At 40.1% G+C, this 23,253-nt stretch overlaps 1 protein-coding gene across 2 annotated transcripts in view; it reads left to right on the top strand.

The window, feature by feature from the left end:
* The window catches only part of NCKAP1L (NCK associated protein 1 like), a 294,538-nt gene that overhangs the window by 89,055 nt on the left and 182,230 nt on the right, over positions 1 to 23,253 (top strand). For both annotated transcript variants that reach the window (XM_089691400.1, XM_089691401.1), the window contains exons 14-19: positions 528 to 609; positions 1,140 to 1,198; positions 7,552 to 7,697; positions 9,194 to 9,326; positions 16,048 to 16,167; positions 22,605 to 22,744. In XM_089691400.1, coding sequence (XP_089547526.1) covers positions 528 to 609; positions 1,140 to 1,198; positions 7,552 to 7,697; positions 9,194 to 9,326; positions 16,048 to 16,167; positions 22,605 to 22,744 — 680 coding nt within the window. The remainder of the gene's footprint in view (positions 1 to 527; positions 610 to 1,139; positions 1,199 to 7,551; positions 7,698 to 9,193; positions 9,327 to 16,047; positions 16,168 to 22,604; positions 22,745 to 23,253) is intronic.

Genomic DNA, 23,253 nt, shown 5'->3' with positions numbered 1-23,253 from the left:
TTTAGAGAATACAGAGGCTTTTTTTGTTAACAGAAAATACATACGGGATAATTGTATTGTGAAGTGTATACCTTTTTGGTATTTTACCTGAAAAGAAAATTGTATATGCAGTTGAACTGCATTTGTAAAAAGAGGGCCAGATTTCCATCACTGGAGCCCGTAGGTACACAGTCCTTAGTATTTAAAGCATCATCTCCCTGCTAGGATCAAGTGAAACACAGAACATTTTCTTGTTTTCCTCATCCTAGCTTTATTTATAAAACTACTTACATGCAGTATTGTCACAATATTTATTTTTTTCTGATGATGATTGAAGTGACCTGCCAATAACTGTTCTGGATAAAAGCTGCCTCTTTGTGTCAGTAGCCTATAGGCACAGGCCCACTGTGCCCAATCGTAAATCCATCCTTGAAAAAAAGAATGATATGTTTTTAAATCTAAAATAAATTGACTAGTCAGTTATCTGCTAATTAATGTTTAAATTGTTCTGGGTAACCACAAATCTGGTGTGTATAATTATCTTCTAGAATCTCACTGTTTGCCCAGAAGAGGAATCTGTGATAATGTCTTCATTTGTAAGCCATTTGTCTGCACTGAATGTAAAACAAGGTAACAAATCATTTGTAAATTCAGAATTTAAAAATGTTTTGCATTGTGTGTGAAATTTTGCATTAAAGAGGAACTCCAGGCTTACAGCTAAACACTTGCTTTCTTGCTTTTCTGTTCAGCTGCCAGTAGCAAGAAAAGGAAACTCTGTAAGTGCCAAGTCATTCTAGTAAGGGCTTATACATAGATAAGATCTGTCTCCCCACACCCATGTGACAGCACTGGGCCAATCACCAAGTACCAACACTGCTACATGGAGTGGGTCAAACGGCCCTCCATATAGGGGAGTACCAGGGAGTCCTTCACTCCCCATGGCTGAATGAAGCAGAAAGTGGGAAAAGCAAGTGTGGGTATGTGTTGCTGGGCAGGGGAAATTAAAGAAAACCTGTCCCTTCTCCTTGCGTAGGCAAAGCATAGGTTTGCTTTAAGGCCCACATTCACAATGAACCAGAAAACTGCATAGACACTCCTCAAAGTCATTTTAGAGCAACATGGTTTTCTCATTTCTTATACGCTTATATTCCCCACTGCAGTTGACAACAAAGAAACATTTGATTTTAAAGCCCTGAGACTTGACTGGTTCCGGCTCCAGGTAAGAACTTTGTGTGTGTGTATATAATACCATGAACAAACAGAAATGGACCGCCCTCTTGTTCATGTGAATAAATATATAAATGATCTATGCCCACATAAACTGTGCCAAATAATATATAACAATCCGCAAATTCAATAATAATACAATAAATATATGTGAGCATTACATATTACTAAAGTGCCTGATTCCAACAGAAACAAAATGCAAAATGATATACAAATTGTGCAAAAATATAAAAATGACCACCCATAAACTATGTACCAAACAATATATAACAATCCCAAAATTTAATAAACATGGCAATGAATAAATAAATATGAGCATTACATATTACTAAAATGCCTGATTCCAACAAAAACAAAGTGCAAAGTAATATACAAAGTATTGTGCACATGATTTATGTAAACATAATTTAATATATAACAAATGTCCATAAAAGGCGCTCTGTGCTCATAATCTGTAGCCTTGCTGCGCAAAGTAATGAAAAACACCCAAAGGATAAGTACTCTTCCTTCTCCGAAACAAAATCACACCGCACTCACCAGACTAAACTGACCTCTTTTCTCAAAGAAAGTCAAATGCGCATAGGGTAATCCAATTGGATTCTATACTCCAGCCGATACACTAAACACCCATTGATAATCCTTTCTTTATAAAGACTCTGCATGAAACTCCCTCATAGAGGGAAAAGGAAACTTCTCATGGTGTAGTAATTCTTATTTACTAAGAAAAACATTTATTAAGAAAAACACTTTGAAAATGCACTTACATACGTTAAAACTTTTCAGCAAATACAAATCTGCATAAAAACCTATGGAACGCCAATTTGCGTTCTACTGCCTGGAAGTGACGTATCAAGGTAGTCCTGCCCACTGCATTTCGTCAACAACATCTGATGTCATTGGACCCCTGATGAAACCAGACATTGCTCACAAAACGCACTGGGTGGGACTACCTTGACATGTCACTTCTGGGCAGTGGAACGCAGGTGGAATATTTAATCCAATTGGAATACCCTATGCGCATTTGACCTCTCTTTGAGAAAAGAGGTCAATTTAGTCTGGTGGGTGTGGTGTGATTTTGTTTGGATTTTGCTTGTCCTTTGGGTGTTTTTCACTACTGTGCATGGCACGACTACAGATTATGAGCACAGAGCACCTTTCATGGACATTTGTTATATATTAAATTATGTTTACATAACTATTTTGCACAATATTTTGTATATTATTTTGCACATTCATTAAATTGTTTATTGAATTTGCTGATTGTTATAGTTTGGCACATAGTTTATGTGGGTGTAGGTCATTTTATATTTTTGTATAATTTGCATATAATTTTTCACTTTGTTTTCGTTGGAATCAGGCACTTTAGTAATATGTAATGCTCACATTTATTTATTGTATTATTATTGAATTTGCGGATTGTTATATATAGTTTGGCACATAGTTTATGTGGGCGTAGGTCATTTTATATTTTTGTACAATTTGTATATCATTTTGCGCTTTGTTTTTGTTGGAATCAGGCACTTTAGTAATATGTAATGCTCACATTTATTTATTGTATTATTATTGAATTTGGGGATTGTTGTATATTGTTTGGCATGTAGTTTATGTGGGAGTAGGTCATTTCTATATTTTTTCACATAAACAACAGCATGATCCATTTTTGTTTGTGAATCTCGGTCTATGTTTGTGGGCTGGTTGAAGTGCAGATCTTAATTTTAGTTTACTTATTTTATATATAGAGAGTGTGGTCTCCTTTTTTATTTATCATATACCATGCCTATCAGTTGTCCAGTGCACCCTATCAAATACTGATACTGAGAAAGGCTAAGTTTGTTTGTTTTTTTAAAATAATAAATACATATCCTTTTTCAGGTAAAAAAAAAACGTGCATTTAATATTTTTTTTATGAGGGGCCATTTTGTTTTCAGCAGATCTTGGGTGCAATCTCAGCCTTCTGCAGACTCGCAGGATAGCTGTCTGCCTGTACCTCGTATGGGAAGGCAGTTACTGAATTGCAGGAAGAATCAATGAACTACTGGAGCACTCTCCAGCACCCTCTTAGTTCATTGAGAGCTACAAGCCACCAGCTTCAATGGTTGATGGTAGTTGTAGTTCATTCCTTCACAGAACTCTGTAAATGAATGATGTGGTCAGTGGGGGGGGGGGGGGGGGGGGGAGTCCTGCATGGCAATGTTCTCTTTTTAAATTGTGACAGTGGGTGTGTGGATAAGAGATACATGGTACATGGCCCTCTGTCACAACAGGGGGGAAGGGGTTGGCTACTTATTTAGTAATCTGAATATGGATGTGTTGAACAAATTATAAAGGCACGGATCAAGCACACATTATGGACCTTTAAGTTGCATTCAATGTATTCACCGTTGTTGCATAATCACATGGTTTGGATGCTTTAAGTCATATATGAGGTTATAGAGGTATATGCGCAGCACTATTTTATGACATGTCTTTTGTGTGAGGAAATGCATGTAAGTGTCAGCAGCACTGGTATACACAGGAATGTAAGGAGTTATTTGTTGTGATGAAGTTTTATTTGTACAAAAGGTGTGCAACTGTCTGGCTGCAATAACTTTTTATGACACTAGATGTCAGTAAAAGTAAATGGCATTTGTTTAGAACTGGTAACTTTGTTCATTGGATTTCATAGCCTGCTGTTAGGGAGACATATAAATAAACAATGTGCGCCATCGAAATTAAACAGCTCCACTGCAATGTTTGGCAATAATCACCATGGCTTTCAATAAAACAGGAAGCATACTGAGTGTTCATAATGGAAACAGATAAATTAAGGCATACATTAGTAAATCCCAGCTGAACAATGCAATTTCTTAGGGATAAAAGACAGGGCCACCACATGCCACATCTGGAGCACAAATTTGATCTATTCTGTGGCCATTACTGAGCAAGCATTAGCAGTCTAACAGCTGCTGTCTTTCTCTGAGATGCCTGTACATATATATGATAAGAGGGATTTTGGCACGCAACATAAAAAGGCCAAACTGCTTTCCTTCTAAAGTCTATAACCATGGATGCAAAGAGTTCTTTCCATATGTTTGGCAGACCGTGTGTACCTCTATGCTGATCATTACTAGGCCTAAACTGCTGTGTTGTTTCTAAAGTAAGCCTTAAGGTCAGGGGCGGACTGACAACTCATGGGGCCCCCAGGCAATAGGGGATCATGGGGCCCCTGTGCCCAAACTCAAAAAAGCTTATGAAAAAGGTACCAGGGGCATCTCATGGGGCCCCCTACTAACCCCGGGCCCTCGGGCAGTGCCCAAGTTTCCAAATGGTCAGTCTGCCCCTGCTTAAGGTTCATTCACACCATAACATGCATTATAGTAATGCACGCCAACACACACTATGTATTGTGTTGTAGTGTATTGCCAATCATTGCCACTAACACCCCCTCATCTACAGTGCACAGTAACATTCCTATACAACAGTCTACCTCACGGGTGTCAAACTGGCAGCCCTCCAGCTGTTGCCAAACTACAAGTCCCATGAGGCATTGTAAGATTGACAGTTACAAGCAAGACTCCCAAAGGCAGGGGCATGATGGGACTTGTAGTTTTGCAACAGCTGGAGGGCTGCCAGTTTGACACCCCTGTTCTACCAGAATGCACAGATTGAAATGCTCCATGTGTTGCAGTGTGCTGCTCTGCAAAAATTGCAGGACTTATCTTTTCATACGTTCAGATCCATTCAGAATTATTGGGCTACAAAATACAAAATGTCCCTTAAAGTGTTACTAAACCCACAACAGTAAAATCAGTCTGTATATGCAGTAAAGCATACTTGTTATACTCACTGTGGAACTTAAGGGGTTAATCCTCTGCAATGTGTAAAAATGCTGTTTGATCCTGTCTTTTCTGATCCTCCCCTTCTTCCAGTGTCCCCCTCTTATCTCCTGATAAGACATATCGTGTGGAGACACTCTGCACATGCTCAGTTTAGAGTGTATGGCTAGAGAGGATTTTTTTTCTTTTGGCGAATGCATGTGATCAACACAGGACCAATCAGCGCTGTCCTGACAGGGGGTCAGGGGTCCTGCAGCCTCATAGGATAATCAGAGGAGAATAAAAACTCCTGCTGCAAGCTTTAATCAGTGCTCATCTGGACACAGATAGAAGTCACAAGACTGCTATATACTGATGATGAGAAAAGGTATTTAGCAGTTTATATTTACTAAAATAATTGCAGTTCCATGTTCTGTGTACTGTGTGAGTCCAGATATAGTGAATGCAGGGTCCTGGGTTTAGTAACACTTTAAAGTGTTTTTTTTCACAAAACAGATGCAGTTAACATTACTTACATGTATTATCTTTTTTCAATAGATTTCTTCCTTTGAGTTTACATTTCAAGTTGTCCTCTGGCTGCGCTGACACACTCCCAAATCTATGTCTGCCCACCATGCCCTGGGACCAATGGAGTACCATATGAATCTCCCATATGTGTACACTCCAGCTATGTACTAAAACTCTGTATGAAGCCGCTGTGAGCAGAAGTAGAAGAGGCGTGGCTTTTACTATGTGTCCCTCTCATGCTATCTCTGTGTGTGGCACTCACAGTAGCTACATGTACAGTTGTAGTGCAGGTTTGAAGTACACACATACAGGAGACTCATACAAGACTCCATAGTGGCATAGTGGGCAAACATAAAATGGTAAGTGTGTCAGCATGGCCAGCGGACAACTTGATGGGTAAACTCAGTGAGGGAAATAAAAAAAAAAGATAATGCATGTAAGTAATGTTCTTTGTATCAGTTTTATGAAAAAAAAACCCAAAAACCTTTATAGTTATTTTAAAGCCTATTTAACGCCTCATCTTTTTTTTTACCTCTTTATAGTCTTGCATCCCTGCATGCTGTGATATGTTGCTAATTTTTGTTTTAACCACTTGCCTACTGGACACTCTTACCCCCTTCCTGCCCAGGCCAATTTTCAGCTTTCAGCGCTGTTGCACTTTGACAATTGCTCGGTCATACAACACTGTACCTAAACTACATTTATGTAATTTTTTTTTTGAGACAGGTAGAGCTTTCTTTTGGTGGTATTTAATCACCACTGTGCTTTTATTTTTTGCTAAACAAACTAAAAAAGACAATGTTTTGAAAAAAAAGTTTTTCTTAGTTTCTGTTGCAAAATTTTGTAAATAAGTAATTTTTTCCTTCACTGATGTGTGCTGATGAGACTGCACTGATAGGCGGCACTGATGCACACTGATGGGCACTAATAGGTGGCACTGATAGGCAGCACTGATAGATGGCACTGATAGGTGGCACTGATCTGTACTGACAGGCATCATTGATGGGTACTGAATGGCAGCACTGATAAGCGGAACTGACTGGCACTGATAGGTGGCACTGATGGGCACTGATAGACTGCACTGATGAGGAGACACTGATAGGTGGCACTGATGGGCACTGATAGGCAGCACTGACTGGCACTCATTGGTGGCACTGATAGGCGGCAGTGATGGGCACTGATAGGTGGCACTGATAGACGGCACTGAGTGGCACTGATAGGTGGCACTGATGGGTACTCATAGACTGCACTGATGAGGAGGCACTGACAAGCGGCACTGATGAGCATTGACAGGCATCACTAATGGGCACTGAAAGGCAGCTCTGATGGGCACTGATATGTGGCATTGATGGACACTGACTGGCGGCAATGATGGGCACTGAAAGGCAGCACTGATGGGGTTGCATTGATAATCAGGGCACTGATGATCAGTGCTCTGATTATCAGTGTAGATATCCCTCTGAGGAATGCCACTTACAGCCTCTCCTCACCTCACGCACTGTCAACATGAGAAGAGGACTGCTGATAACTGGCATTTCCTGTTTACATGTAATCAGCTCTGATTGGATAGAGCTGATCACATGGTAGAGCCTATGTCATCAGCTCTTTATGGCGATTGGTGTTCCACTGTGTTTGATGACATAGCTCACCACCGATCACTGAGGTGTCCCTAAACAAAACATGAGCTCCTCCAAATGACAGTCCCAGAGATGCATGTTATCTTGACATTGTACAGTAGCTACATAATTAGTAGAATAATCCCCAATAAATCAATGACATCCCCTGGAAAGATCACACGTGGATTTGGTTACTATTCAGGTTACTATTACTCACCACCGATCACTGAGGTGTCCCTAAACAAAACATGAGCTCCTCCAAATGATCACACATGGATTTGGTTACTATTCAGGTGAAATGGAAATTGTAAATCATAATATGTTCATACATATAAAAATTATGTTTGACTTGTTTGTTGTTATAACAGTTGATAGTATATTCAGTTTCCTCCATGTTTTGTTCCTAGGCATATACCAGTGTAGCTAAAGCCCCGCTATCTCTTCGAGACAATCAAGATCTTGGGAAAATTATGAATCTGATCATGTTTCACACCTGGATGCTGGACTCTGTAGAAGATATGATTATTGAGACCTCAGACCTCTCCATCTTTTGGTTGGCATTTCGTTACTGTGATCTTAGATTTTATCTTTTATTTGTATGACACTAGTGTTTCTAAATAAAATACAAATCAGGCAAGTAAAAAACAACACTTTTAAGGGCCTGAAGGATATATGAGAGCTGCATTTACTGTCTTTCTAAGTTGCATGCTCTAGAGCTGCCATTCATATGCTACCTATACCATCTAGGATAGTCATTCTCAACAACCTCAGGGTTCATGCAGAGGATACTGTTTTTTTTTTTTGTTTTTTTTTTAGCTTTTCTGCTGTTTGACCTCTGATCTGATGGTACCTTTTATAGTTCCAGGTCCAACACCACTTAGCAGAGCCTATGGCATGATACCAATTATCTTTATATTTGTTTGTATGGATGCCATTCTGACCACTGACCACAAATGTAAGGGGTAATTTTCTAATCACATAAGATTAATTACTTTTAGGAGGGGTTCCCTGAGACCTGAAAATTATTTCAAGCTTTCCTCTGGGGTACAAAGGCTCAGGGAGTCACTGACTTAGAACAAGCATTGGGCCATGTCTAAACTCTTGTCCTGTATACTTGTGATTCTCTAGGTCAGCCTTTTTCAACCTGGGTTCCCAGGCCCCCTGGGGTGCCTTGACGTTCCTTAAGCGGTGCCTTGGCAAAATTCCTAAAAATTGCCCAAGAATTGAATACTAGCCACCATGTGGATGAAGCCTGCCTTTTAGTTACACAAAGTTATAGGTTTTCAATATGCACCATTACAACCTTCTAGTCGCTGACAGCCGATGATGCCATCAGTTGATAAGGAGGATGTCGGTCGCCTGCACGACATCCTTGTTTGACCCTCTCCTGCCCCTCTGTCAGTAATGGGGTCAAATTAGCTGAGTGATAGAGAGAAACTGAGGGAGAGAAACACTGGAATACTATTCAGTATCTGTGTACAAAAGTGTTTTTTGCTTTGCAAGAATAAATCCCCTCTAAAATTGGGTGTCCTACATGTGTGAATGCTGCTGTTTTAGGTAAAACTATTAGAATAGATTTTTTTATATTTTAGAATGAGGTGCCTTGAGACTGTCCGTAATTTTAAAGGGTCCCTCAAGGTTGTTCATAACTTTAAAGGATGCCTTGGCTGAAAAAAGCTTGAGAAACACTGCACTAGGTAGTGAAGCTAGGCTCAGGATTACAGTTGTCAAATGTAAACACAACTATGCAACAGCATTTTCTGGATTATCATCAATGGTTCCCTTTAATTACTTATTTCGCATTCACAGGTCAAAATGCTTTTTTTTGCTGCTCTAGGTGCCAGATTGTCCTGCTGTCAGAATACAATGACACAATGGGGAGTATTGAATATATGGATGGGGCAATCAGTTCAGTTTTTTTCATTTATCCTGCTGGCTGAATGAATAAAACTGAGCCATGTATGGCCAGTTTAAGCAGAACAGCATGTATCAGGTGTTGTTTAATCTCTCTTTATCTTGTTAATGTTCTGATCTGTGTTGCTTTCTTAGTTTTCATATCCGCACATTTGAAAAGATGTTCTCGCTAACAATGGAAGAGCCCTCTGCTTTGCGTTACTCAATTTCATTTCCACTGGCCTGCTCTCACTTCTCGAATTGCACCCACGAGATGTGCCCAGAGGAGGTGAGATACCAAATTACTCTGTAACAACAGTAGCAACTAAATAGTCCTGTTGACCTTAATTGTTGTGTTCAGGTTACATTTTGTTTATCTTCCCATGTTATTGTTTGAAGCCCAGTTATCCTGTTAATTATGCATGAATTCCTTGTGGTTTCCAAAGGCTGAGGATTGTTTTAGATTACAAGCATATTTGTGGGGCCATTTCACTCCTGTCTGACCAACATGTACATGACTCCTTGTAGGCCTGTTGTGAAGCAGGTCATTAAATGCCTAGTCACAGTATTTAGTGCCAAATGGGACTCATAAATAGCCAATGGGGTAAATATTAAAATATATTAAGTTGGGTATAATCTCACCTTTATACGTCAGAAGGAATTGGCATATAATCACTACAGTATGGATCTTAAAAATAAGAGGTTTAAGGGCTTGTGTCAACAGGCTTTTTTTTGCTTCAGAACTGCTTATCTTCTCATACAAGTCCATAGAAAAGCAAACACAGGTTAACTGCACCTGAAATTAATGGTGTCAATAGCATACTGCATTTGCCCATCACAGCCCAACAACACAGGCCCTAAGTAAAATCAGTTGGATTACAGTTCTGATTAGGAAAATGTTTAGAGGTTAGGAGCAGGTCCAGGTTAGGTTTAGTTAAGTTGATGTTAACCTCATTAAGCCAGCAGGAGCTGGCTCTTTCAGTAGGTTGTAATGCCAAGGTAAAGAGGAGGGGCTCCCAGTCGTGTGGTTCTGTAATTGGATGCATAGTGCTGATGTTATCGGGAGCCCAGATTTCGATTGCCAGTAGTTGATCATGAGCTTTCCATGACATCTTGGTCACAGTTCTGGGGGAGTGTGTCCAAGAACAAGACAGCAATGCATATACTGTATGCAACAGCTGGGGGTTAATGTCCACCCTCCTTACTGCAACATACATACTGTATGTAGCTGTCTTAAGGGGGTAAAGTATAACTATAACCAAAACTTCTTTTTTTTTTTTTTAGAAAATAAAAGGGACTGGTTTTTATTGTCCGGTCCTCCCCTTTCGGGGACATATACAGTCATGGCCGAAATTGTTGGCACCCTTGATATTTCTCCAGGAAATCATGTATTTCTCACGAAACGTATTGCATTAACACATGTTTTGCTATACACATGTTTATTCCCTTTGTGTGTATTGGGACAAAACAAAAAAAGGGAGGAAAGAAAGCAAATTCGACATAATGTCACACAAACCTCCAAAAATGGGCTGGACAAAAGTATTGGCACCCTTTCACAACTGCGGATAAATAAGAATGTTACAAGCATGTGATGCTCCTGTAAACTCACCTGGGGCAAGTAACAGGTGTGGGCAATATAGAAATCACACCTGAAAGCAGATAAAAAGGAGAGACGTTCACTTAACCTTTGCATTGTGTGTCTGTCTGTGCCACACTAAGCATGGACAACAGAAAGAGGAGACGAGAACTGTCTGAGGACCTGAGAACCAAAATTGTGGCAAAATATCAACAATCTCAAGGTTACAAGTCCATCTCCAGAGAACTAGATTTGCCTTTGTCCACAGTGCGCAACATTATCAAGAAGTTTGCAACCCATGGCACTGTAGCTAATCTCCCTGGTCGTGGACGGATGAGGAAAATTGATGAAAGATTGCAACGCAGAATAGTCCGGATGGTGGATAAGCAGCCCCAAACATGTTCCAAAGACATTCAAGCTGTCCTGCAGGCTCAGGGAGCATCAGTGTCAGCGCGAACTATCCGTCGACATTTAAATGAAATGAAACGCTATGGCAGGAGACCCAGGAGGACCCCACTGCTGACACAGAGACATAAAAAAGCAAGACTACAGTTTGCCAAAATGTACTTGAGTAAGCCAAAAGCCTTCTGGGAAAACGTCTTGTGGACAGATGAGACCAAGATAGAGCTTTTCGGTAAAGCACATCATTCTACTGTTTACCGAAAACGGAATGAGGCCTACAAAGAACAAAACACAGTACCTACGGTAAAATATGGTGGAGGTTCAATGATGTTTTGGGGTTGTTTTGCTGCCTCTGGCACTGGGTGCCTTGACTGTGTGCAAGGCATCATGAAATCTGAGGATTACCAAAGGATTTTGGGTCGCACTGTAGGGCCCAGTGTCAGAAAGCTGGGTTTGCGTCCAAGATCCTGGGTCTTCCAGCAGGACAATGACCCCAAACATACGTCAAAAAGCACTCAGAAATGGATGGCAAAGAAGCGCTGGAGAGTTCTGAAGTGGCCAGCAATGAGCCCAGATCTAAATCCCATTGAACACCTGTGGAGAGATCTTAAAATTGCTGTTGGGAAAAGGTGTCCTTCCAATAAGAGAGACCTGGAGCTGTTTGCAAAGGAAGAGTGGTCCAAAATTCCGGGTGAGAGGTGTCAGAAGCTTATTGATGGTTATAGGAAGCGACTGATTTCAGTTATGTTTTCCAAAGGGTGTGCAACCAAATATTAAGTTAAGGGTGCCAATACTTTTGTCCAGCCCATTTTTGGGGTTTTGTGTGACATTATGTCATATTTGCTTTTCTGCCTCTGTTTTATATTTGTTCCAATACATACAAAGGGAATAAACATGTGTATAGCAAAACATGTGTTAATGCAATACCTTTTTTGTGTGAAATACTTGATTTTCAGGAAAAATATCAAGGGTGCCAACAATTTCGGCCATGACTGTAATATTGTAAGGCACAAAAATTGTTTACTTTCAAATCTTGTACACTCCTGTTTTTTTTATCTTAGCACACAATGAGTATGTGTAAACTTTTCCCACACCTAGCCAAGACTCCTGACAATACAGTGTGGTTTTTTGAATGGCATGTTTGATGAATATGGATCCTCAAAGAGAAAATTATTCTTTGTAGCTAAATTTGCCTATTGGAGAATAGGCACAAAATTAATATTCAATCTTTATTTGTAAATGATAGTCCAAAGAACATGAACATCAAATGCAATTATCCTTTAAACAGTCTTCATGAATCCCTTTAAACGGAATTCAAAGCGCATACAGTTAGGTCCATATATCCATATACCGTATATATATATTTGGACATAGGCCATAGGCACAATTTTCATACTTTTGGCTCTGTATGCCACCAAAATAGATTAAAATGAAACAATCCAAATGAATTTAAAGTGCAGACTTTCAGCTTTAATTCAAGGGGTTAAACATAGATATCAAGTACAAATTTTAGGAATTGCAACCATTTTTATACACAGTCCCTCCATTTTCAGGGGCTCAAATGTAATTTGACAAATGAATATAATCATAAATAAAATGTTCATTTTTAATATTTTGTTGAGAATCCTTTACTGACAATGACGGCCTGAAGTCTGGAACCCATGGACATTACCAAAGACTTGGTTTCCTCCTTTCTGATGCTTCGCCAGGTTCTAACTGCAACTGTCTTCAGTTGTTCTTTGTTTGTAGGTCTTTCTGCCTTTAGTTTTGCCTTCAGCAAGTGAAATGCATGCTCAATTGGGTTGAGATAAGGTGATTGACGTGGCCATTGCAGAATATTCCACTTCTTCTTTTCCATCAAAAACTCCTGGGTTGCTTTTGCAGTGTGTTTTGGATCATTGTCCATCTGTACTGTGAAGTGCCATCCAATCAACTTTGCTGCATTTGGCTGAATCTGAGCTGACAGTATATCTCTAAACACTGCAGAATTCATCCTGCTGCTTCTGTCACATCATCAATAAACACCGTTGTGTGCTTTGGATCATGAGCTGTTCCAAGCCTTCTCCACACTTTTTTCTTCCCATCCTTCTGGTACAGATTAATCTTAGTTTTATCCATCCAAAGAATTATTTTCCATAATTGGTCTGGCTTTTTTAGATGTTATTTGGCAAAGTCTAATCTGGTTTTTCTATTCGTCAAGCTTTTGAATGGTTTGCACCTTGTGGTGAACCCTCTGTATTTGCTCTCCTGAAGTCCTCTCTTGATTGTAGACTTTGACAATGATACACCCATCTCCTGGAGAGTGTCCTTCACTTGTCTGGATGTTGTGAATGGGTTTTCCTTTACTATAGAGAGGATTCTGTGATCATCCACCACCGTTGTCTTCCATGGACATCCATGCCTTTTTATGTTGCTGAGCTCACCAGTGCGATCTTCTTTCCTCAGAATGTACCAAATTGTTGATTTGGCCACTCCTAATGTTGCTGTTATCTCTCTGATGGATTTGTTTCATTTTTGAAGCCTTACAGTGGCCTGTTTAACTTGCATGGACAGTTCCTTTGAACGCATGATGTAGGTTCACAGCAGTAGATTCAAAATGCAAATAACACACTAAAAATAAACTCCAGACCTTTTACCTGCTTAATTGATGAAGAAATAATGAAGGAGTAGCCCACACCTGGCCAAGAAACAGCTTTTGATTCAATTGTCCAATTACTTTTGGTCCCTTTGAAGAACAGGGGATGGCTACTCTTAAAGCTGTAATTCCTAAACCCTTCCTCCAATTTGGATGTACATACCCTCAAATTAAACCTGAGAGTGTGCACTTTCAGCCCATATCCATTATATAACTATATCTTGAATATGTTTTGGTAAATACCTGGAAAAATCTAAAATTGTGCCTGTGTCCAAATATATATGGGCCTAGCTATATATAGCTCGGTAATCATTAAAGTAGATTTCCATGTTTCAACACACTTTAAATAATTTGTTTGGGCTGAGCTGACCCAAACAAACTATTTCCATTACTAAACAATGCAGCCGCTTTCTGTAATATACTGTTGTAGAATTAGCTACATACAGTAAATGGCATTGTGTTCTGGCAGCAGTCTTCCCATCTGCTAACAAAATGAAAAAGAATCAGCTTCCCTGCCATTTATCAATGAATACAAGCCTTGCTTTGATTAGCTAAGTTGGAAATCATGTCATCGCCTCTCCATCTCAGCCAATCAGAAGAAGATTTGCATTGATTATTAAAAATACAAGGCTCCTCCTGAATGACGGAAAAGCACTTAGCCTGACACTTCAACTCTGGCAACAGACGGGAAGGGACTCTTACTCCCTTTCCCTCCTAGATTGTAAGCTCCAAGGAGCAGGGCCCCCCTATCCCTCTTGTATTGAACTGTATTGTTGCTGTATTGTCTCCCGTTATATTGTAAAGCGCTGAGCAAACTGTTGGCGCTATATAAATCCTGTATAATAATAATAATAATACTGTATGCAGCTAATGCTACCACAATCCATTACAGCAGACACAGCGGCTACATTGTTCTGTAATGAAAATTGCCTGTCTGGCCCAGACGTAGAATTCTACTTTATTACATAATTTTAGTAAATGTATTTTTTAAATGAAAGTCATATAAGTACCTGAATTTGATCTGGTATCAGCCTCTTGCAGTATAGCAGAGCTGGAATGTGAGAGGAAGAAGCAGTACATGGAGTCAAATAGTTCATGTGGTGGCAATAAGCATGCTGATAGTAAAAGAAAACAGAGTGACAGAGAGATTAGCTCATCACTGTGCTGCTGCTCCTTTCATTGTGAGGAGGTGGGTAGAATGATGCTGACCATCAAATTGCGGATAATTAATGACATAGACAAAGTACTGTGGGAAAATCTCTGGATTGAAGGTAAATATTGCACCAAAAGCTGGTTTGATGTTTTATCTTTTAATTGTTTACTTTAATCTTGTTTTTTGGCTGGAGTTCTGCTTTAAATAATACCATGTGAAAAAATATATGGGCTTGCTAACCTGCTTCTGAAGCTTCTGGTTGTCTGGATGTCATGCTGATGATTTGGCTTCAAAACATCCTTATCCAATGACCTTGAACAAGTACAGAGATAGGACATTCTGCCTTTTCTCCATCTTTCATTTGCTGCATGCTTCTTTTGAGTTTTTAAATCACAAATGTTGAGGACAGATACAGACAGACAACAGTTTAAAAGTGAGCATTGGCAGTCTTTATATTTCTGTCACCATAGGTATATTTTAAATGTCACAGGCTGAGTATAATCAAAAAGGCATAGAGATAAGAGGAGCAGAGTGTTTTGCACCTACTAGGTCATGTCAGAAACCTTGTAGTCTAGGTATGCTGTGGGATGTAGCTTCAAACATATTTTGTCAGGCCTTAGCTAGCAGGTGACTACCAAAGCTGATTTTCTCTAAAGTAGAATGTAAAAGCAAGTCATAAAACTGATCTCCAGGCATATAAAATAACAATTAATGCAGTTATGTATGTAAAAAAAAGAATACAAAACATCTAATGTATTTTGAAATGTAGCTAGTGCACATCAATGAATTTGGTATCAGCCTCTTGTAATATTCTGCACAGCAGCACTTAGACTGGAAGGGGGAGAAGAATCATATGTGCTGCAAGCAATTGTGCTGGCAATGAAAAGCTGACGGGGCAAGAACAGAGTGAGAAGAGGGATGAGTACTGCTGCTCTTATGCTATCCTGCTATATGCTCAAGTCAGCAGCCTGGCAGCACTATCTACCAAGGCTGTGAACATTTCATAACTGGATAGACAAAATATATGAATTCTTGGGCTGGTAAACCATCTCCCATATGTATTTTAACTTTATATGTAGCCGTTTAAACAATCTGTATACATTCTCAGCTTTTCTGCACCATTGAAATGAATGTCTAAAGACAACTTACTTCTGTTTCACAGGACACTTAAAAGTGAAATATGTAAACACATGGGGCAATTCATGCAAGACAAACAGTAATGATGTTTTTTGTCTTATTTCCAGTACCCTCACCTGAGGAACTGCGGCTTGGGGCTCTGTAACAATTTTCTAGATGAAATAAGCAGACAGGCATCTGGTTGTATAATTGACATCTGTGCAGAGCAAAGTAATCTCAGCGAAAAGGTAACTTCCTAAATACACTGCTAATTTCAGATTAGGAGCTGGTGCATTTTTCTGCCTGAAAACTTTTGAGGATTTTTGTCATGTACCAGCATTCTGTATCTTGTACTGGATTGGCTAGTGCCTTATGAAGGGACTTGCTGAGTACCATCATTTCCCAAGTCTTGACAGAGCAAATAGGACAGAGGGTTTGAGTGTTAAATAGTTTTCTGCTTTTCACATGCCTATATCTATAGTTTTCTCCTCCATGTACATGCATGCCAAGATTTGCAGCATAAGTGACAATAACAGATTTTGAGACAAATTGTAATACCTCCAGGGAGACCATAGTTCAATGTTCACCAAGCGTTCAAAAATTTTCAATAGAAATCAAAAACAAGTAACAGAATCAATTGTCACAATTAACAGGCTATATATACAGTACAATATTCATGTACAAAGAGGTCAGAATAAGGCCCTGCACCCTCAATGCTTTGGAACCTTCATTAAGGGGGACTATTGGTAAGCCATTTCCCCTACATTTTTAAATGCCCTCACAGGTTAACCATATACATGCATCATGATGCTAGAAGTAACGCAATTTCTGCATCACTTACATCAGGGCTTGAAATTTCCAACCCGCCGGCTCGCCAATGGTGAGTGGAAATTATGGTGGGGGCGAGTGTGTTCCCCAGGGCCATCTTGCTGAGCAGGCTCGGAGCTCAGGCCAGATCTGTCATTGGCACTGGGAGCCATCAGAATGCTCAATAGCTCAGCGCAATGAAAGCAAAGCAAGGAGTGTGTTCTGTGCTCTCTGCCTCCCCTAGATTGCAGTACCCGGATCTGTGAGTGAACAACGAAGTACTGCAACTTTTTATGGGGGGGTGGTGGTGTGTGTGTGTGTTTGTATGTGTACATGTGTGTGTGTTTGTGTGTGTCTGTGTATGCATGTGCAATTGTACATGTGTCTGTGTGTATGTACATGTGTGTATCTGTACATGTCTCTGCGTGTATGTACATGTATCTGTGTGTGTACATGTACATGTGTGTGTTTGTGTGTATGTACGTACATGTGTATGTGTGTACATGTGTCTGTGTATGTATGTACATGTGTCTGTGCGTGTATATTTCTGTGTATGTACATATATCTGTGTGTCTGTACGTGCCTGTGTGTGTATACATGTGTGTGTACATGTGTCTCTGTGCGTGTGTGTACATGTTTCTGTGTGTGTGTTTGTACATGTCTGTGTGTGTGTACAGGTGTCTCTGTTTGTGTGTGTTTGTTGGTGGCGAGTAACTCTAAGGCCTGGCTAGTAGCTCAGGACGTGAAATTTTAAGCCCTGACTTACATTATGAGGAAAGGGACGTGTTCACCATTGGTTTCAGACAGACTATACTCTTGGTTGCCACACCCAAAATGATGGATGTGTGCGGGCACCTGTGACAATATTTGGACCACATACAGTAACAACCCTATATGAACAAGGATTAATACCATGGTCACTTTTTACTCACATGATTTAAATCATGTGAGTAAAGGAGATCACCAAGAAAAATATAAATATAGGCTTGTATAATAAAATAGTATGTATACAATGTATTAATTGTGTTTTGCTAATTCAAACATGTATCCTTTGGTATATCAAACCTATCATATAAAATCACACTTTATATAAATCAAAACAGTATTTAAAAATAACAAAGCTTAGGTTTCACTTTCTTCTTGATTTGAAGATGCATATACTGCAGGAGACTGCTTACTGGCTAACATCTTTGTTGAGAATATCATTCCTATCTGTTGTAACAATTGTGTGCAATATAGATATGGAGCTGTATGTACAGCCATCTTGTTAAGGCCTCAGTCATTTTGTTTTCATGAGCAGTGTTCTTACTCCAGTTGGAGGGGATGCGCAGGGAACAAAGGAAGCAGTTATTTAAACTGGAGGACCAAGAGAACAGAGAGAGAAGAAATAATCTAAGGATTAGGGGCCTCCCAGAGGATACATGAAGAGGATCTCCGGAAAAAATAAAAAAAAGTGTTTAACCCATTGATAGGTAGACCAGCCACAGACCCTCTAAAGATTGAGAAAATACATAGATTAGGACGCCCACCAGGAGTAACATCAGACACCCCTAGAAACATTATTGTTCGATTCCATCATTATGAAGACAGAGAAAGAATATGGAAAAAATTGCGGGAGACCCCAGAGATAAAATTTGGAGAAACAAAACTACAAGTCTTTGCAGACATTGCCTTGGAGACATTAGCTAGAAGAATATTACTGAAACTCTTACTGGATCAGTTGAGGGAAAAAAGAATTCAATATAATTGGGGATTCCCGGCATGTCTGATTGGGTGGAAAGACGGGAAATCAGCAAGGTTTAGATTCCCAGAACTTAGTGACTTTTGTGAAAAATTAGAACTGCAGAATGTGGGAATTGTGGGGTGGTCGGAGGGGTCAAATGAAAGTGAAAATGTAAGGTAAATAAAAGAGAAGTGGCAGCCGGTGGATAAAGAGAGAAGATAGACTGAATTGGGGGGGTGGGTCGGCGGGAAAGGAATGGGGGTTCTGGGAGATGAATTGTTGTCTCCCTCTTCCTTTTTTTTTTCTCCTCTCCCTCTTGCCCCCTCTCCATCACCCCCGTGTGGAATATCTAAAGGCAGCAGACCTGCCAAAAGTATCAAAAGAAAAATTAGTGTCTTTAGAACAAACTAGGAAGAAATTAATAAGGCCCTGAAGAATACAGCAGGAGGGAAGAGCCCAAGACCCAATTGGTATACAGTGGGGTATTATAAAAAATTTGCAGACCTATTGGTCTCTAAGTTTTGCACATATATGAATGCCTTAGGAGAGGGAATGGGAATAAGAGTAAAATTGCTGCAAGCGTATATATAACAATCATCCTAAAAGAAGGAAAGGATAACTCGCAATGTGCTAGCTATAGTCCTATATCACTTCTAAATACAGATACAAAACTGTTCGTGAAGGTGCTTGCTACGAGGTTAAAAGAGCTGATGTCTGAATGGATACATTTAAATCATGTGGGCTTTGTCCCAGAAAGGGAAAGGGAGGGATAATGGTTTAAGAACATTGCTTTTTTGCATAAGGCAAAGAGAAAAGATACAACATTAGTGTTAAAAAGGCATTTGATAGGGTAGACTGGGGGTTCATGATTAATACCCTGGAGGTTTTGGGAATAGGGATTAAGATGATGAGTTGGATAAAGGAGCTCTATAATGGCCCAACAGGGGTAGCTAACGTAAATGGGTTTCTCTCTGGGTTTTTTTAAGATGTACAATGGTACAAGATAGGGATGCCCCTATCCCCCTTATTATTTGTTATATCTCTGGAACCTTTGCTGGCAAAGGTAATAAAGAGTGTAGTTATTAGAGCATATGCTGATGATATACTGTTTTATATTGTGAACCCTGGCTTAACGCTACCTAACCTAATGACATTACTAAGTAGAGAGCTTTCAAACTTGAAAATAAATCGCAAAAATCAATGTTCCAAAGAAAGAGACGCGGATTTTACAAAAGGACTTCCCATTTTCATGGAGGGAGAAAGAATTAGGTTACCTAGGAGTAAAGTTGACTCCTTCTATAAAAAATATATACCAGGTTAACTATATCCCATTGATAAATGAAATAAAGGAGGAGCTTAGAAGATTCTCAAGGGGAAGGGTCTCTTGGATAGGGCGTATAAATTTGGTTAAACTGATAGTCCCAAAAATCCTATATAAATCCCATATGCTCCCAGTCCATAACCCAAGATCCTTCTTTGCGATAATAAAAAAATTAATACTTAAATATATATGGGCTAATAATAAACTGAGAATTTGGTAAGAACTTTTGTGTAATAAGAGAAAAAGGAGGATTAAATTTTCCCGATATTAAGAATTATTACACTGCGGTAATACTGTCACGAGTTGTAGACTGGACATATAATTCACAGGGGAAGAGTTGGGTTTAAATAGAAAGCACTTTAAGTAACACCTGACACTGACACAGGAGGTGTCAAGAGTATGGGATGGGCTACACAAACAAATGGGCTGGAAGTATAATTCACTGTTGATTCCCCTGGTGGGTACCGATTTTTTTCCCGCTGGGGAAAGATATTTAGGGTAATGGTTTAAAGATGCACGGTTGGGGGATATACGTAGTAGTTAGGGGAAGTTAGGCACTTTTCAAGACTTATATGGTAAAAAAATAAATAGATATTGGCATTAGATGAACTGAGATATTATCAATTCAGACATTTTCATTATCAATTAAGACATTTTGTTTCTAAGCTGCCTCAACCACTGAGGATGGCGGAGGACATGCTCCCATTCGAAAAGATATTAGGTTCTAGTATGGCTCCAAAACATGTTACTTCTGGCATATATAAGATTTTTACTGAATTGAGGGGGGTGGGTCCTCCGCTGTTCTTAGAGAAAAGGGAAGGGGAACTGGGAACAAAAATGAATGAATCACAGAAAAATAAAATGTTTAAATTAACACATGGGGTGATGAACATGATCACGGTGGAAATTAATTATAAATGTTTAACGAGATGGTATTTGACACCGAGTGTTGCACATAGACAATGAGTAGAAGTCTCACTGCTTTGTTGGAGGGGATGTGGATCTAAGGGAACAATTGCACATATATGGTGGGACTGTCCAAAAATACAGGGGTTTTGGCAAGATATAATGCAATTTATACAAGAGATACTAGAGATAACTATACAGAAGGACCCATGGGTGTGTGTTAGGGATCCGGGTATGACCAGAAATGTGTGGGAACACAGGTGTAGTCAGGGCTGGAGAGGTGGAATGGTCAGGCAGGCAGTTTGGTACTGTTAAGCACCACCTGGCGGCGTCTCTAGCAGCCCACAGCACGTGGTTCCTCAGGGCGTGGGGTCTAAGTCCCAAGCTGCTGGCAGACCTGGTAACAGGGAGAGATCCGTGCGGGATGGATGGATGGATCGTCTGGGTAGCGTAAGGCGTAGTCAGGCAGGCCAGGTCAGCAATGTGCGGGCAGCGAGGTACCGGAGGAGCAGGCAGAGAATGGTCAGGGTCACAAGCCGGGTTCAGTAACTCACGGGCAGCGCGGTAGAGAGGATCAGGCAGAAGGATGGTCAGGCAAGCCAGGGGTTAAACAGGAGACGGTCAGCAGGGTCAGGAACAATGCAGGGGTTGGCAACAGAAGATTCACAGGATACCAGGTACAGGGGCTCATGGGAAACAAACACCAAGGCCCTGATTGCAGGCCTGGTCCTGCTTAAATAGACCTCCTGCAATCAGCCTCAGGTGATGGCTTGATTGCAGGAGTGAGACCCTGGCTGCTGAAAGCACCCTCTTGTAGGAGATGGTACTGCAGCCCACAGAGCAAGTGAGCCACAGCACCACCAGTGGTGAGTCCATTCCTGACAGTGTGTTTATTTTATGTCCCTTGGTTGATGGTAAAACAAGAGCTTCTTACCAGGTTCTGTTCTCCCCTTTTCATTGTTATAAAAGGGGTATGGACAGAGAACAACTGCCAAATCATCCGGTTTAGGGGATGGGTGCTGGTCATCAAGTTTATGACCAAGTCCCAACTACAGTTTCATACTAATATTAATAACTTCCAGTATTTGCAGGTGGTATTCTAGCAACTGGCAGATTATTATTCATAATTATATTTCCAACCCAGGAATACCAAACACAGCGTACCTTGTCATCTCTGAGGCAGGAGACTGCTTGCTCCCCTTCCGTATGTGCTAGGGTAGTCATGTATGACCTTGATTTATTCGGTATGATATTCCCCATTTAAATATATACCTAATATTAATCTGTCCTGTTCCTGTTGAAGTCTATGAATTGTATGTGGAATTGTTAAGTTGTGGAATAGATGGTTTATGGTTTATGGCACGCTCTGCATTCCTAGAGCCTTAATGGCCTTACACATCATGTGTGACGGCTTGACTGTGTTATTATGGTTTTACGATAGGGAAGAGAAAGTGTTTTCCATAGTTCGTGGATACAGACATCCTGCCAAGACTAATTAGCTGGCATGCAGGCCTAGACTCTGGTGTCTATTGTGTTTTAATTAATATAAGAGGTTCTTTTGAAGTTCGTAACATGTTACAGCTACAAATTCCATAGTTTGCAAAGAGGGGGGTGGGGGGTTGGGGGTGGAGTAGGAACACTGCTCATGAAAACAAAATGACTAAGACCTTAACAAGGTGGCTGTTGTGTACAGCTCCATATCTATATTGCACACAATTGGCCCTGCATGGATTATCACAATGTATATAAAAAGAATCTGGTACTAAGTGCTTGGCATAAAACTAAATGAGGAATGTATCAGAGAAAGTCTCCATATTAGGGTCCTGAAACAAACTCCAGAAGAAATCCTGACAGAATCTGCTCATAACTTGTCTGTTAATTTTGTTGGCTCTGACTTTTAAATTGAATATCATGAATTCCATTTTCAGTTGCTTCCAAAGCACTGTGCTGCATCTATCAGCAAAGCCAGGAATAAGAAACTGAAAAGGCCACCCCCTAAGAAAATGGAGCCGGAGAGAGAAAAACCAGGCACAGAAAGCCAACGTAAAAATCGCAGCATGACTACTAAGTGAGTAAAAACCAAAGCAAGCAAATACACTACAAATACATTACTAATCTAACAATCTCATTGAACAGTAAAGTGATGTGATCCTAGCAGAAATGCTTTGCAAGTACCAGGCAATAGATAGTTCTCCCATATTGCAGGTAGTGGTGCCTGCACAAATTGCAGGCAGAGGTCAGTGAAGACTGAGACTGAGCTCTGCAGTCATTTGTGCAGCAGTTATTTTCTTATTTTGGGTCACATTCCTGTGCAATATTCTTTTGTCTCTTTTGGTCAGTTGACCATGTCAACCATGCTTATGCTTATCGCAGAATGTTTTCCTAGAAACTGTCAATGCCATCATAATGTTTGTTATTGTACCTCGTGACACGGCAAATAAATTGGCAAATTCAGTTAGAGAGGCACCAGCTAAGTGGACACCAACAATTTGTCCTCTTTGAAGCTCAGTAAGCTCTGATATGACTCCATTTTATTAGCAGTGCACACAGTGAAGTGAGGCTTCCTACCTGTTAGCT

The sequence above is a fragment of the Staurois parvus genome, unplaced genomic scaffold (genome assembly GCF_062004578.1).
Source record: "Staurois parvus isolate SC_StPar_1 unplaced genomic scaffold, SC_StPar_1.0 ptg000562l, whole genome shotgun sequence".
Lineage (NCBI taxonomy): Eukaryota > Metazoa > Chordata > Amphibia > Anura > Ranidae > Staurois > Staurois parvus.
The sequence above is the reverse complement of the archived record's forward strand: the minus strand, read 5'-3'. Positions and strand labels throughout refer to the sequence as shown.